General features: G+C 41.4%; 1 protein-coding gene across 1 annotated transcript; it reads left to right on the forward strand.

The window, feature by feature from the left end:
- The first annotated feature begins 3,035 nt into the window (after nucleotides 1–3,035).
- LOC136404103 (beta-defensin 109-like) lies at nucleotides 3,036–16,379 on the forward strand. The gene is made up of 2 exons (XM_066383579.1): nucleotides 3,036–3,090; nucleotides 16,174–16,379. Exons 1-2 carry the CDS (start codon nucleotides 3,036–3,038, stop codon nucleotides 16,377–16,379), a joined length of 261 nt encoding a protein of 86 aa, XP_066239676.1.
- Nucleotides 16,380–17,749: the final 1,370 nt, after the last annotated feature.

The raw sequence follows: 17,749 nt of genomic DNA on the forward strand, positions 1-17,749 counted from the left end.
AAGTTGCGAGTCAGAACATGCACGAGATTCACTGATGTTTAAGGCCAAAGGGCAGACTGTCCTATCTCTCTGGCTCTCATATCTCAGAATCCCATGGCCACACACCATTACCTGAAACTCTGAATGAAACAACTAATGGAGATGCAGAAACCAGAAAGAACTCTACCTGGGTGTTTGCCGCCTTCCACGGTGATGGTGCAACTCCTGAGGACAGGGACTGGGACCTGTGCCCATGTCCCCAGTACCTTTTTAACCAATAGCAATACTTTTTATTTTGTCAGCAGGGTCTGAGATGTCTCTGAATCCATTGTTCTTTCTTCTTCTTACAAGAAGCATAACGTTGGAAAAAAAAACATCATGAGTGTATCACAGGGAATACTCTTGAACCAATGACTGTTCTGTGATATTTTTTTTATTTTCTCTCTCTCTCTCTCTCTCTCTCTCCACACACACACACACAATCAACTATGTAATTACCTTTTTTTTTTTTTTTTGCTCCATAAGACACACTTTTCCCCCCCAAACAGTGGAGGGGAAAATGCCCGTGTGTCTTATGAAGTGAAAAATACGGTATTTTATTAAATATTTTAATACACTATTTGGTTCAGAATATTTTTTTTTCTAATTTTCCTCCTTAGAACCCTAGGTGTGTCTTATGGTCAGGTGCATCTTATGGAGCAAAAAATATGGTATGTGCAAGGTAGGTAGGGTCATTTGCATGGTTATTTACAATATTTTTATACATCCATCTCTTTCACATATAGCTGAAAAAGACCTGAAATAGAACTATGACACTTCCTTCTTCCTCCCAGCTGAACTCATGCCCTGTGAAAGCATGTTTGCTTGAGGACTGAAGAATACTTGTTTCATCAGCTCTCTCTTGCTGTATAACATATGACTGACAGCAGCTTAAAACAATAAACATCTTACTGACTAAACAATGTGTGTGGTAAGGTTCAGCTGAGTGCTTTTGGGCTCAAGAGCTCTTCTGCAGCCACTGTCAAGCTCTGGCTGGGACAGGAGCTTCTCCTGCAGCTGGGCTGTGAGCAAATGGGAGGAACCCGCTTCCCGGCTCACCCCTGAGGTTGAAGACCAGCCCAAGGTCTTCCCTGGCTGATTCCTGGTCACCAATTCCTGGTCACATGGGCCTTTCCCTAAGGCAACTCAGAACATGGTGGTTGGCTTTACTCAGAGCACGAGGGTGAGCGAGGGTGCCCAAGATAGAATGATGGCCTCTCCCAGCCTAATCTAGGAAGTGGCATGCCATGCCACCTGCTGCATTCTACTCCTTCGGCCAGCCCACTCTTAGGGAAGGAGATGACTCAAGAGCATGAGCCCAAGGAGGCAGAGAGCCTTGGGGGCCAGGGAAGCTGATGACTCCAGCATTCAACAGAGTCAGCTTTTATCCTGGTGCTGCAATGCAGGTTATGATAAGAAAATGTACAGTTATGATAGTGACTATACTGCTAAGAGAGCCAATGATACCCCTACTGAGAAGAGTTTTCTAAAATGGACAAGGCTATGCTTACATTTCAGCAGTGGAATTCCAAGAATTCATTTTTTTCCTCTCCTTGTCTGTGTTTTGTCCGTTTTCTGTAGTGCCAGGTTTTCATGAAAATATAGACATTATTTCTATAAAGAATATAAATATATTTTAAAAGGGTACAAAGTCTAAAAAAAGATGGCAAAATAAGTTTTCTACACCACAGTGCTGCCGTGAGGATGGCATAGCAAACTGTTTTTGGAGCGCGCTCTTCTTTATATGAAGTCCTTCCGGATGTTTCCATTTTTCTCTCCCCATCGCTCCTCCTTGGAAGAAAGAACCATTCTTTCCCCTGGGGCTGGGTCCTTTACTTATATTACCACATGCATCCTTTTAATCCTCCAACTCCCGTTGTCTGACTCAATGTAGCTGGTGTCACCTGGCTTTTTACAACACGTTCTGACACATGGAAAGTCTTAAAGCAGGGGTCGGGAAACTTTTTGGCTGAGAGAGCCATGAACGCCACATATTTTAAAATGTAATTCCGTGAGAGCCATACAACGACCCGTGTATGTTACGCATTATCCAATAAAAATTTGGTGTTGTCCCAGAGGACAGCTGTGATTGGCTGCAGCCACCCGCAACCGTGAACATGAACGGTAGGAAATGAATGGATTGTAATACATGAGAATGTTTTATATATATATATATATTTTTTTTTTTTTCATTTTTCTGAAGCTGGAAACGGGGAGAGACAGTCAGACAGACTCTGCATGCGCCGGACCGGGATCCACCCGGCATGCCCACCATGGGGCGACGCTCTGCCCACCAGGGGGCGATGCTCTGCCCATCCTGGGCGTCGCCATGTTGCGACCAGAGCCACTCTAGCACCTGAGGCAGAGGCCACAGAGCCATCCCCAGCGCCCGGGCCATCTTTGCTCCAATGGAGCCTTGGCTGCGGGAGGGGAAGAGAGAGACAGAGAGGAAGGTGCGGCGGAGGGGTGGAGAAGCAAATGGGCGCTTCTCCTATGTGCTCTGGCCGGGAATCGAATCCGGATCCTCCGCACGCTAGGCCGACGCTCTACCGCTGAGCCAACCGGCCAGGGCTGAGAATGTTTTATATTTGTAACATTATTATTATTTTTTTAATTAAAGATTTGTCTGCGAGCCAGATGCAGCCATCAAAAGAGCCACATCTGGCTCACGAGCCAAAGGTTCCCAATCCCCTGCTCTAAAGCATGGCCAGCGGCCATGCGTGTGTGTGTCCTACGGAAAGCAGGAGAGAACACAGCCACAGCGAGGATGCTCTGACTCCCGGGAAATGGGCATCCCTGACTTGGCTTTCCCACCCATTGAGTTTCCAGCACAGAGTGTCCTTTCGTGTCTGGAGATTTCCTGTGGGAGACTGAGTTGTGCTTCCCTCTGTCAGGCTCTACTAACCAAGGACAAACCACAGGCCCCGGCAGCGGCATAAAAAGCCGGGGCCTGCCGTGCTCAGGGATCCAGGCTCCGGCTCTCCCCATGTCTCTTCTCCTCACCAGCCAGGTCAACCATGAGGCACCATGTGCTGCTCTCCACCCTCCTCTTTCTGACCCTCTTACCCTCAGGTAAGGGGGTGGCCGATTGCTGGGGTCTGGGGTCTAGAAGGTGATCTGGAAGGTCAGACAAGACCCTGGCATCAGTCTTATGGATTTGCAAACCTGGTATCAACCGCTTCACTAGGATGAGTAACAGGGTAAGATAGGAAAGAGAGCACTCTCCATTCTTCGTCCGGGATGCCCGGCTGGGCCACGGCAGCTGGCGTGTAGCAGGTAGATCCGACAGCCTTCGATGGCAGCGCCTCTATCACTGTGTCAACTCACTGGGTCAGAAGAAGGGGCGGATGGGAAGGACCCTATCCGCAGGAGCTGGTGCTAAGGGTGTGTATGGGGGGGGGGGGGCTCTGTCATAAGGTATTTGGCTCCTGAAGGGATTGGGATGAGCTCTCATTATGGAAGAGGTAAGTCCATGGTTGTGAAAGGAAGGTGAGTGTATTTCTTTTTTTTTTTAAATCCAAATTAGTTTTGGAAAATAAAGAGACCTCTGTTGTAGCTGTATTGGAACAACAGGCACAGAGCAGAACTGTCCAAGCCAAAGTGGCCACAGGCCACTCCCTGCCATTAGCACAGACCCGGAATCAGGTTTCGGAAAGAGGATTCCAGTCCCCAGGGAGTGCCCATGTCCCCAGTACCTTTATAATGACATCATATAAATTACCTTTTAAATGACAATCACAAAACATCGGTTCCAGAAGCCCAAACCTCGTCCTGTAAAATGACGCTGGAGCATGCTCTCTGGGACACGACTGCCTTGGTTACATAGGAAGAAAGGATTAGGTTGGAAAATGGAGATGAGGACACAGGAGGTGACACCGTGCAGCAGACAGTCACAAATCCTTCACGCTAAGGTGTCAGGTTCACACTCATCATTGTCACAGGGAAAGACTGAGGTCCATGGCTTCACAGTGCTCGACTCTAAGTATTCAGACATGTGTCTGGACACAACACTTCAGGGTTACAGAGGGCAATCGTCAACTGTGTAGAAGGAGTTTGGATCTTCTGTAGGTCAGACAAGGCTCCTCAATAACAGTGGGTCAGGCACTATTTAAAAGAAACATATTAGACGAAATAACATTTATGTTTTCACTTGAAAATGCTTTTATTTGCATTGAAGAAGGATTTGTTTCGAATACACTGCCCACACTCTTCTAAATGTCATAGTGGGTAGCATGACATCAGTTAGAACTATCTAAGGCTATGACTCCCACGGAGAACAATCTCCTGTTTGAATGCAGTTGCCAGTGTGAACTCTACGATGTTCACAGGCTGCTGTCTGTCAGCCTCTGCCGCGTCTGCGGACCCCTCCAAGGCTAGGGGGACTCAGGTTGTGTGGATTCGTGTCCCCACGGTGAAAGCAGGCGTCAACTGCAGACAGAGCTGTGTGGCAGCTCCCCAGACTCCACAGTCCTGTCCAGAAAGGTGCTCTGAGACTCAGGTAGTCCCGATGCCACCTCCTTGCTCTTCCACCTCTCGTGGTCCCAGCCTGGTCAGCCACCCAGTCTCTGCCTCTGTGTCAACCTCCCCATCCTTCACTTTGACCCTTCCTTCTGGCTCCTCTGTGGCATAGGTTTTATTTTGTAGTGTGCTCAATGCCAAACAGACATTTGAAAATATCTGTTTATTGAGTTTCAATAAAATCTGAAAGGAAGCAATCATGGGAATGTATAAATACTTGCTAGGTAATACAGATGGACAGTAACTTTGGGAGATAAGAAAGTGACAGGTGGCCCTGGCCGGTTGGCTCAGCGGTAGAGCGTCGGCCTAGCGTGCGGAGGACCCGGGTTCGATTCCCGGCCAGGGCACATAGGAGAAGCGCCCATTTGCTTCTCCACCCCTCCGCCGTGCCTTCCTCTCTGTCTCTCTCTTCCCCTCCCGCAGCCAAGGCTCCATTGGAGCAAAGATGGCCCGGGCGCTGGGGATGGCTCTGTGGCCTCTGCCCCGGGCGCTAGAGTGGCTCTGGTCGCAACATGGCGACACCCAGGATGGGCAGAGCATCGCCCCCTGGTGGGCAGAGCGTCGCCCCATGGTGGGCGTGCCGGGTGGATCCCAGTCGGGCGCATGCGGGAGTCTGTCTGACTGTCTCTCCCTGTTTCCAGCTTCAGAAAAATGCAAAAAAAAAAAAAAAAGAAAGTGACAGGTGAAAAAAACAGGTCGGAGCTAAAACTGATTATATTTAATGAATAAATAAATGTGCTGGAATGATAAATCTTGAGTTCCTGGAGGAAGTAAAAAAGTTTTACTCAAGAAAGAAAATACAAGAAAGAGAATATCTTGTTTTTATGTTTCCATGTTTTTGAGATTCACACAGGAACAAACTGAGATCCACTTTTAATCAACATCTTGAGTTCTTAAAACCTCTGCCTCCTTCATGTGGAAATACGTAACATTAAAGACATGGGTCTGGTAGTTAGATGAGACAATTCCTCAGGTGTTCTGTCATAGTCTATACTAAGTGTCTAAATAGTCAGGACTGAGAGAGAAGGCCTGGGGGGAGCAGGTGGCATGACAAGAGAAAAAAAATACACAAGATGAGAAAATGGGACATAAGGAGGTGAGAGAATAAGAGAGACTCAACCGATAAGATGGAGCCATGAAAAATGTCCCACATCTCGAGTGAATGGAGAAAATTGTTAAGGGTCTGTCCTGGATTTAAGAAAAAAATTGAATTGATTAACAGCAAACCCGGTGAACTAATAGCAGCAAGGTTTTTAAGAAATCACATGACACCCAAAGATTCAGTGAAGTTGTCACTAAAATAAGGTCATAAGGTTATTTTTTTAAACAAGTTTTTATAGGCCCTGGCCAGTTGGCTCAGTGGTAGAGCATCAGCCTGGCGTGTAGGAGTCCTGGGTTTGATTCCTGGCCAGGGCACACAGGAGAAGTGCCCATCTGCTTCTCCACCCCTCTCCTTCTCCCTCTCCTTCCTCTCTGTCTCTCTCTTCCCCTCCCGCAGCCAAGGCTCCATTGGAGCAAAGTGGGCCCAGGCGCTGAGGATGGCTCTGTGGCCTCTGCCTCAGGTGCTAGAATGGCTCTGATTGCAGCAGAGCGACACCCCAGATGGGCAGAGCATTGCCCCCTGGTGGGCATGCCGGGTGGAACCCGGTTGGGCGCATGCAGGAGTCTGTCTGACTGCCTCCCCGTTTCCAACTTTGGAAAAATACAAAAAAATATAAAATAATAAATAAATAAATAAATAAACAAACAAGTTTTTATAGCTCTGTTGAAATAAAGTTGACAAATAAAAAACTGTATATTTAAAGTGTACAACATAAAGAATTGATATATCTATATATTTGCAACAACATGGTTGAACCCAGAGAATATTATGTTGAGTGAAATAAGTCAGACACAGAAAGAGGACTGTACAATCTGACTTGTATGTGAAAACTCAAACATTAAATTCGTAGTAACATTGAGTAGAATAGTGGTTTCCAAGAGCTGTGGAGGTGGTGGTAGGATGATGAAAGCAATGGCGAGCTCATAGTTTTCACGGAGATACTTTTATATGTAGCTATCTTCATAGAAATGCTACTGCTTTCACCATTTCACTGTCCACCATCGCCAGTCCCCTGCATGTGACAGTGTGCCAGTCTCCCCCCTGTCCTTTGTCAACAGCTCTGATGTTCTTGTGAGTAACCCAAAACCATTACTTTGAGGGTCAAATGTTTTGATGAGAAAATGGACTTTTATCTGGATGAAAACGTGGTTCACATTAACAAGGCAATGACTTCCACCTCCGTGGCGGAGTTCAATCAGGAATGAGCTACATAGGGTCTGGTCAACTGTATATGCTCAATGCTCAATAAATAATCTTTAGCAAGAAAGGAAATAAGGTATCCTTTTTTTTCCTTTCTTAATTTAATAAGAGGAGGGGAAGCAGAGATAGGACTCTCTCATGAGCCCTGACTTGGGACCCACCCAGCAAGCTCACTAGGGGGTGATGCTCTATCTGGACCATTGTTCCATTGCTCAGCAACAGAGCCATTTTTTTAGTGCCTGAGGTAGATGCCATGGAGCCATCCTCAGTGCCCAAGGCCAAGTCACTCGAACCAATCAAGCCATGGCTGTAGGAGGGGAAGAGAAAGATAAAAGAGAAAAGGGGGAGGGTAGAGAGGCAGATGGTCACTTCCCCTGTGTGCCGTGGCCGGGAATTGAACCCAGGACATCCACACGCCAGGCCGATGATCAAGGTAGCTTTTTCTTTTTTAAAAAGTATTTCACATAAGGATCATAAGAACCCTGACTGATCTAGTCATTGTTCAGTCCTTTAAACAAAAGGGCCTATAAAACTTCAGAAGAATTTGAAGATAGCCTGGAAGGCAAAGATAGTAAACTCTTCTACGAATCAATATAAGACCTTGTGGAGGTGTCTGAGAGACTGTAAGACTCCAGTGAAATGAGACTGCGAGGGAACTTTCAGCATCGCTACCTTCTTTGCTCAGTAATCACCCCAAATAAATATGAATGAGAAAAATATTTGGAGATGGGATCTTTGAGTAAACTAGGATATAACAAGATTATGGGGGAAAAAGAGAGAGAGAAAGAGAGATAGCATGACTCCACACTTTAGGAGACTTCAGCAAGAATGTTTCTAGAAGGTCAGAACACAACCTAAGTATAAACTCAAAACAAACTTTGCCATATAGGAACAGAATTTATGAAACTATTAGTGAGAGCATCTCTGGGCCACTAGTGACAAGCAGATTCAGAATGAACTAAAAATGATGTAAACAAGTTATGTATGTAAAACATCATCTCTAGGTGAATCTGGAAAGGGAAGAGAGACATTATACTGTGAATAGCCATATGTCGGCTTACCTCTATTAGTTTGAATAAAATGTGAGAGTTTAAATCATTCATATAAGATATTACTTATAAAAAGCAATTCCTGGCACATATGTTACATGGAGCTTCTAGTCCAGGAAAAACTCATCTCATTCAAAAACAGGAGTAATAAAAAAAGTTAACACTACTGAATCTAAATAAACTTTTAAAAAATCATTAAAAATGAACAGACAACAAAATTCTAAAATTCTAAGACCCATACATGAATTCCAGTGGAAATATATTCTACAGATATACCTTAAATATATGCTAAATGATGTGTGTTTAATATTAATCACCAAAGCATTTTCTGTAAGAGCAAAAGATTGAAGATCACCCAATCTCCACCATTTACAATGCAGTTAAAGAAATAATGAACTAGTTATAGATAATAAAATATTGAATTATTATAAAACAGAATGACAATTCAATAAGACAAGAAAATGAATTAAGTATAAGAATTAGAAATAAAAAGTATTTGACTAATTTTATTTACAGTTGATAGAAGAGTAATCACACACTTAACTATTGCAATGTTGATGGAAATTTTATTATTTTCTGGTTGTTGGCTATTATAATCTTGTTATAAAAATTGTTGCATGTATATCTTAGTTTCCTTGGGGTGCTGGGTTTGGGATGAAATTGGGTCATATGATACGAATCCTCAGCTTTACTAGGTAAAAGTAAACTCTTTTCCAACTTGGATAAATTTAGAATTTAGAAACCCACCAGCCGTATTTGAAAGTGGTAGGGATTAAAACTACACGTAGAATTAAAGTATTTGACAATAAAAGTAAATAATTTGGAGGACTTAAATGGTCATTACAAAGTTCTAAATCATTGTATCATGTAAGGGCAAATGTTCTGATTAATATTAGATTTTCACATATTCTTAATATGTAAAAGATTTTAATTTAATAAGTTTTAATTCTGTGAGAACTATTAAAAGAATAGGAATAAGGGTTTAATATTTAAAATAACTAAAGACAAAAATGAGATTAAAAACAATCCAATAACAAAGAGAAAATCAGAGAGACAAAAGCAAGAGACTAGGCAAAGAGAAAAGTAATTAAGATGGCAGAATTAAATGCAAATATACCAGTGACTATATAAAAATCATATAGGTTAATTTTCTACCTAGTTCATATCAAAGGTAGCAAATAAGTCCAGCTACATGGTACAAAAACAAACAAACAAAACAAAACAAAAAACAAACAAAAAAGAAACCACACCTAAAATGTAAGCTTATAGAAAGATAAGAAGTAAACAAACGTTATTATGGGCTGAACAGTATCCTTCCATAAATTCTAAGTCCTAAGAGTTCAGAACGCAACCATATTCAGAGGCTGAATCTTTACAGAGGTTCTTCAACTAAAACGAGGCCAGTAGGGTGAAATTTAGTCCAATACGAATGGTGTCCTTATAAGTGGAAGGTACTTGGACTCATAATGTAAAGACACAAAGAGGGGATGGCCATCTACGTTCCAAGGAGATAAGCCTGAAACTCATCCTTCTACTGGGTCTTTCAGAAAGAATCAATGCCCTTGACACCTTGACCTCAGCCTCTAGCTTCCAGAACTGTGAGAAAATAAATTTCTGTTGTTTAAGCCACCAGTATGTGGGACTTATTTTTTTTTTTATGGCTGCTGAAAATTAATGCAGATTCAAAAAGATATTTCATGGATGTGTTAATCAGCAAAAAAGTTGAAAACTTTTTTACAAATAAAGAAGGCCATTTCATAATGTTCAAAGATTCAATTAATCAAGGAAATATAATAAATTTACATTTATACGTATAACAGAGTCTTACAATATAGAGAGTATAAAGTGAAAAAACTCAGAGGAATTGAAAATCCACAGTATCACAGTGAGATATTTTAACACAGTCCTCTCACAAATTAATAGTGCAACCAGTCAAATATCAATAAACACTTAAAATATTTGAATATGATTAGCATTCTTACAACACCACACTTCACAACTACAAAATGATTTACAAACTTGAAGGACCAAATCCAACTACAAAATGCACATTTTTAAGTGCAGCCAAAGCACTTATAAAAATGGCCATCACTCAATCAGAAAGCAGGCATCAACATTTCAAAAGATTAAAATCAATCAATATATCAAATCAACATGTTGTACACTCTAAACTTATACAATGTTATATATGTCAATTATATCTCAATATCACTGGAAAAAATAAACTTTTGGAAAATTTGAAAAATATTTTGAACCTAATTTAGTTAAGCTAGAAACCACTAACAAAATGTAAATATTTGGATTTAAAAATAACTTTTACATTAGGCAGTGTTGAAATAAATTTAGAAAATCAGTTATAGTAAGATAAGCTAAATGTCAAAATTTGTGTAATAAAGGTAAATTAGAATTTAGAGAAACAAATGAAAAAGAAAAATATCAATAAATCAAAAAGTTGGCTTTTTAAAGATGCATACACTTTATAATACTCCATTACAATATCTTGATATTGATCAAGAGAAAATGAGAACATATTTAAATATCTGCCTGCATGAATGGACCTGGAGATTATTAAGATAAGTGAAATAAGCCAGACAGAGAAAGAAATACCATATGAGCTCACTTTTGTGTGGAGCCTAATGAACACAATAAACTGAGGAACAAAATAGAAACAGAGGCAGGGTCATAGGGAACAGATGGACAGCTGTCAGAGGGAAGGGGGTAAGGGGGTTTGGATCAAAGAAGGTGAAGGGATTAGCCAATTATATATACATAACACAGAGATACAGGTGAAGGGATTAGCCAATTATACATAACACAGAGATACAGGTGAAGGGATTAGCCAATTATATATACATAACACAGAGATACAGGTGAAGGGATTAGCCAATTATACATAACACAGAGATACAGGTTAAGGGATTAGCCAATTATATATACATAACACAGAGATACAGACAACCGGGTAGCAATTCCCAGAGGGAAAGGGGGAATAGGGGTGGGGGGAGGGAGCAAAGGAGGTGAAACGGGGGTGAAAAGAGACTTTGCATGGAGCATGGCTGGAACGATGCATTGGGTAGAGGGTGTCATATTGAATGGGACACTTGAAACCATGTCAACACAATAAATTAAAAATAGAAGTTAGCCTGACCAGGCGGTGGCAAGGTGAATAGAGTCAGACTGGAATGCAGAGGATGAAGGTTTGAAACCCTGAGGTCACCTGCTTGAGTGCAGGCTCACCAGCTTGAGTGAGGGGTCGCTGGCTTGAGTGTGGGATCATACAAATGACCCCATGGTTGCTGGCTTGAGCACAAAGGTTGCTGGCTTGAAGCCCAAGGTCACTGGTTTGAAGCCCAAGGTCGCTGGCTTGAGCAAGGAGTCACTCACTCTGCTGTAACCCCCCCCAGTCAAGTCACATATGAGAAAGCAGTCAATGATCAACTAAGGTGCCACAATGAAGAATTGATGCTTCTCATGTCCTTCCCTTTCTGTCTGTCTGTCCCTATTTGTCCCTCTCTCTGTCTCTGTTACAAAAATTAAGTAAGTAAGTAAGTAAGTAAGTAATTTAAAAAGAAAATAGTTGTCTCAGGAACGAAAAGGTTAACATCACAATTGGTGTTTCCAGAGATTCACAGGAAATAAAAGGATATTGTAAATTTGTGTACTTAGAATGACTTAGAATCTTCTCCGCAAGAGTTCTTTCTTTTTCACTGCATCATCAATTTTCTTTCCACTGGATTATTAGCATTAGTCTCCAAACATGCCGTTGTTTCTCTGATCTTAAGAAAAAAATTGTTGCTCATCTTCCAGTGCCAGCTATATACTCCGTTTTGCAGTAAAACACCTGAAAATAGTTGTTGCCCATACATTCTTGCCACTAATTCTTCCTTAAATATAGTCCCACCAGGCACTCTCCCAATCCATTCCCCTGCTACTGAATCTGCTTTTGCCAAAATCACCAAAAAAACTCCACGCTGCTAGACCCAATGGTCATTTCTCAAGGTGACCTTCTTTGGCTCATCTTCAGCATTTGACAACAGGTGGTCCTTCTTCCTCTTAATGTGCTTTCTTCACTTGGCATCCAGGGTGGCACACCCCTTGATTCTGACCTGGCTCACTGGAGGTGCGCGCTCCTTGCCTTTGCTGCCACCCCGTCTTCTCCCATAACTCCTTTATGCAGGAGAGACTGAAGGCTCGGTCCCGTTCCTCTTCTCCTCTCTCTCTCCATCCGGCCCTGGGGTCAGTCCCATCCTTTGAAACTCCCCTCCTGACCTCTCTTTTGAACTCCAGACTTGCAATGAGTATCCAATGGCCTAACTTATATCTCTATTTGGACGTTTAATATCAAAATTAATATATCCAAAAATGAACACCTGAATCCCCCCCACGCACTTCCTCTCTATAGTTTTCTCCCATCACAGAGGCCACGCCAGCATTCCACAGAGCCTCTCTCGGCTCCCTGCACCCTCCTCCACTCCGTAGGCCTCTGCGTCTCCACCCTAGAAGGTCTCTCTGGGGCCCTGCGCCATGACCAGCCACATACATCAACTGCTCCATACTCATTGAAAGGCCAGAGGGCTTACAGAATTTCTCTCTTTTGTGGCTGGATGTTGTTCGATTACTATATATATATATATATCACATTTTCTTTATCCATAACACATTCAATATTAATCGATTCAACATCTGTCCTAATGACAGACTCTTATGACGTCATTATGTTTTGACTACTGTGACTACCGTTGCAATGAAAATGAGGATGCAGTTATCTCTTTGAGATAGTCATTTTTTCTCCCTTGAATATATATCCGGAAGTGGAATTGCTGGACCACATGGTAGTTTTACTTTTACATTTTTGAGGAATCTCCACACTGTTTTCCATAGTGGCTGTACCAATTTACATTCCCACCAACAGTGCACTAGAGTTCCCATTCCTCCACATCCTCATCAACACTTGTTTGTAGACTATTGACAATAGCCATTCTTTTTTTTTTTTTTTTTTTTTTTTTTTTGTATTCTTCTGAAGCTGGAAACCGGGAGGCAGCCAGACAGACTCCCGCATGCGCCCAACCGGGATCCACCCAGCACGCCCACCACGGGGCGATGCTCCGCCCATCTGGGGAGTCGCTCTGTCGCGACCAGAGCCACTCTAGCACCTGGGGCAGAGGCCAAGGAGCCATCTTTTGCTCCAATGGAACCTCGGCTGCGGGAGGGGAAGAGAGAGACAGAGAGGAAAGAGAGGGGGAGGGGTGGAGAAGCAGATGGGCGCTTCTCCTGTGTGCCCTGGCTGGGAATCGAACCCGGGACTTCCGCACGCTAGGCCGACGCTCTACCACTGAGCCAACGGGCCAGGGCCGACAATAGCCATTCTGACAGGTATGAGGTGAAATCTCATTGTGGTTTTGATCTGCATTTCCCTGAAGATTAGTGATATTGAGCAACTTTTCATGTACTTGTTGGTCATTTGTTGGCCTTCTTTGGAAAAATGTCAAGTTTTCTGCCCATATTTTAATTGGACTGTTTTTTGCTATTGAGTTCTATGGGTTCCTTATACATCTGGATATTAACCCCTTATTAGATACACAGTTTACAAGTATTTTTTCCCCATTCTCTGGTTTTCCTATTCATTTTATTGATTGTTTCATTTGAGTGAAGAAGATTTTTAGTTTCATGCAGTCCCAGCTGTTATTGTTTTTTCTTTTTATGGCTTGTGCTTTTGGTGTTTTATTCAAAGATCATTGCCAAAACCAATGTCAAAGAAATATTTTCTTGTGTTTTCTTCTAGGATTTTTACGGCTTCAGGTCTTACGTTGAAATTTTTAAATCCATTTTAAGTTAATTTTTGTGAGCTCTGTAAGATAAGGGTCTAGTGCAGTGGTTCTCAAAGTGTGCGCCAGTGCGCACTGGTGCACCCTAGAAGATTTCCAGGTGCACCCTATGGTATTCCAGAGAAATATGTGCCTGTTGGGGACCAAAAAACCAATAGGGTTTTTGGAGTTTAGATTTTTGAGGGACAGAGGTGTGGGGAATTGGCTGTAAGCTGATAATCTGCCCAAACCCCCACCTCATTTGCCTGATTAGGTTGCAAAAAGCTGTTAAGCTGTGGTGCTGGATTGTTTACACTACCCCCCATGTTCCCTGGAAAGACTGGAGGCAAGTTTCTTCTATCCTTTGTTTGGTGTAAAGTTAAGATGATAAGTATGGTGGGGGTTTTGGATTGATGATTAAACATAAGGAATTGTCTCTCTTTTTTTTTTTTTTTTTTTTTTTTTTGCATTTTTCCAAAACTGGAAACAGGGAGGCAGTCAGGACAGATTCCCGCATGCGCCTGACTGGGATCCACCCGGCATGCCCACAAGGGAGCAATGCTCTGCCCCTCTGGGGCATCACTCTGTTGCATCCAGAGCCATTCTAGCACCTGAGGCAGAGGCCACAGAGCCATCCTCAGCACCTGGGCCATCTTTGCTCCAATGGAGCCTTGGCTGCGGGAGGGGAAGAGAGAGACAGAGAGGAAGGAGAGGGGGAGGGGTGAAGAAGCAGATGGGTGCTTCTCCTGTGTGCCCTGGCCAGGAATCGAACCCGGGACTCCTGCATGCCAGGCCGACGCTCTACCACTGAGCCAACTGGCCAGGAATTGTCTCTTTAAGCCTTTTGGATTTCTATAAAAGAAGAATATGTGGCAATATCTAAAAAAACTTTGAACATTTTACTACAATTTTCAACATCCTATTTATGTGAATTAGTATTTTCTACCCTCAACACAATTAAGAGTAAAAAGAGAGGAATTCTTCAATGTATTGATGAGGAAATGAGAGTTTGCCTTTCAAATATATGCCCAAACATTGAAGAAATCACTAGGACACATCAGGTTCATGTTTCTCATAACACAAGAATGAAAAAACTTAACACATTTGTGCCAGGACCTGCCAAATTTACTAAATCTTACTAAGAATGTATCTATTTATATAAAAAGATAACTTTTTTGTCGTTTTTTTTTATTTTTTAACCCCACTTTTTTACAAATTCTAAAAAACATAACTCAAAAATGTAACATAAAAATGTGTTTTAATGTCAGAATAAATTTAATTTTGTCATATTTATTTTGTTTAATTACCATAAAAGCACACTTGGACTTTTTTTTCTCTACTATTTGATGTAATTATTATAACATATTTTTGAGAAATTTGTATATAGTGCGACTACAATTATTTGTCGGATTTTAAATGCACCTCGACTGCAAAAAGTTTGAGAACCATTAGCCTGATATCACTGTTTTGCATGTGGATATCCAGTTTGCCTAACCCCCTTTATTGAAGAGACTGTCTTTTCTCCATTGAATGTTCTTGGCTCTCTTGTCAAATATTAGTTGACCTTGGCCATGTGGGTTTATTTCTGGGCTCTCAATTCAGTTCCATGTCTAGTGTGTCTGTTTTTATAGCAATACCATACTGTTTTGATTAAAATAGTCTTAGACTATAGTTTAACTTCAAGAAGTGTGATGCCTCCAGCTTTGTCTTACTTTCTCAAGATTTCCTTGGCTATTATGGATGTGTGTGTGTGTGTGTCCATATGAATTTTATTATCTTTTTTCCCACCAATCTGCTCTATCTACACAGGTCTTTCTAATCTTTGGATAAACTCTGTCAGGAAACTAAATGTCTTTTTTTTCTCAACATTCAGATCTCACTTCACACACTATATCCTCTTCAGAAAACCTCTCTTGTCCATGCTATCAACTCCATCATCCAGACTTTCCTGGTCCATTATTATATTATTTTTTTCCTCAATACTTGGCACTTTCTGAAGTTGTCTTATCCATCTATTTTTATATTGTCATATTTTCTTTATTAAATATAAGTTTGCAAGACTACAAAAAAGTTTCTGTCATTTTCATTATGCTATCATTACTACAAAGAAAAATGCCTGATGAATAGAAAGAATTTACTCATTCTGTGTGGAAGAGCCTTATAAAGGACTAAATGAAGAAAACAGGTGTATATAAAATATACATTTTGTCCATCCCTCTGTTGCTTCACTTTGCTGTTTACCAAAGTTCTTTGTGAAGCAGGAGTTAGCAATGCCAAGTACTTATAAGAAAAGGAGGGTGGTGGTTAAAACTCACACTGTTGGGGAAAAGGGCAAGAGAGTGGACGTGACAGAGTCACTGAACAGAGCCTTTGTCCAGATCCCTTTCCCCACTTAGAAATGCCCAACCCAGAATGACCGTGTTCTCACACTCAGTGTGGACTCCTTCATGGACTGATTATCTCACTGGCTCTTTTTCTGCAGTAAGAAGTGGTATGGGTTCTTCTGAAACCCTCTGTTTGAATCTGTTTGGCGTGTGCAGAAGAGACGTCTGCAAAGTAATCGAGGATACAATTGGTTTCTGCCGAAGAAGGTGGCGATGCTGCAGATCGTGGTGGGTCCTGATTCCAATCCCCACACCAGTTATGTATTCAGATTACCAAGAACCCCTTAAGAACAGAGTGAAATGAATGACAAGGAAGCATCCAAAGGAAAATTCTTTGCATCTAAAAACATTGGAATGTATATCTTGCTTTTCCCCAGCTTTACTACCAACTTTTACTATCCTGTGTCAATAAAATAAATAAATATTGATTTAAAATATAACCAGCTGCTACTTCTCTATGACCCATTTGCAGATCCAAACAATGTCTTTAAAAGTGAGAAAGTCCATTTTTAAGAAAGATAGTAAATGTGTTTTTTAAACTTGTCATAGAGCAAACAAAAGATTTTTTTAAAAAGCCACAAAGGTAAAAATATAACCATACAAAACATAACAGACACTTCTCCCAAGAGGACATAAAAGTGGTCAACAGATATATGAAAAGATGCTCATCTTCACTAGCTATTTGATAAATGCAAATCAAAACTACAATGAGATACCACCTCACACCGGTTAGATGAGCTATTATCAACAAGACAGGTAATAAGTGTTGGAGAGGCTGTGGAGAAAAAAGGAACCCTCATCCACTGCTGGTGAGAATACAAATTAGTACGACCATTATGGGAAAAAGTATGGCGGTTCCTCAAAAAATTAAGAATAGAACTACCATGTGACCCAGTAATCCTTCTACTGGATATCTATCCCCAAAACTCAAAAACATTGGTATGTAAAGACACATACACCCCCATGTTCATTGCAGCATTATTTACAATGACCAAGACATAAAAACAACTAAAAGAGGATTGGATAAAGAAGATGTGGTACATATATACAATGGAATATTACTCAGCCATAAGAAATGATGACATACTGACATTTACAACATGGATGGACCTTGAGAACATTATACTGAGTGAAATAAGTAAATCAGGAATAGCTAAGAACTGTGTAATTTCACACATAGGTGGGATATAAAACTGAGACTTACAGACACAGATAAAAGTGAAGTGGTGACCAGAGGGAGGGGAGCATTTGGAGCGGGAAGGGGACTTGAATGAATGGGAAGTGGTAGGGGATGGGGGACAAATATAAGGTGACAGAAAATGATTTGACTTAGGGTGATGGACAGATAATCAACAGTTCACATGCTATAGAAATGTTCACTTGATACTTTTGTACTCTTATTGATCAATGTATCCTGTTAAAGTTAATTTTCTAATTAAAAATTTTAAAATAATTAAATAGACACACAGAGAAAATGCAGAGTCAAGATACAGAGGAAATCCAGAAAATATCAGAAAAAAAGAAGAGATGTAGATAAAAGAAAGGGGGGCAAATTGAAAGAGGGCATGAGGAATGATTTGGGATAATACATAAAGATGGTAATTTGGCCCTGGCCATTTGGTTATGGGGTAGAGTATTGGCCCAGCATATAGAAGCCCCAGGTTTGATTCCTGG

Source organism: Saccopteryx leptura, chromosome 4 (assembly GCF_036850995.1).
Source record: "Saccopteryx leptura isolate mSacLep1 chromosome 4, mSacLep1_pri_phased_curated, whole genome shotgun sequence".
In the NCBI taxonomy this organism is placed as follows: Eukaryota; Metazoa; Chordata; class Mammalia; order Chiroptera; family Emballonuridae; genus Saccopteryx; species Saccopteryx leptura.

Bases quoted from the DNA above. Each gene is read 5' to 3' on its own strand.
- LOC136404103 (XM_066383579.1), top strand. From the start codon at position 3,036: ATGAGGCACCATGTGCTGCTCTCCACCCTCCTCTTTCTGACCCTCTTA. The intron at 3,091-16,173 runs GTAAGGGGGTGG...CTTTTTCTGCAG, and splicing joins TCTGACCCTCTTACCCTCAG to TAAGAAGTGGTATGGGTTCT.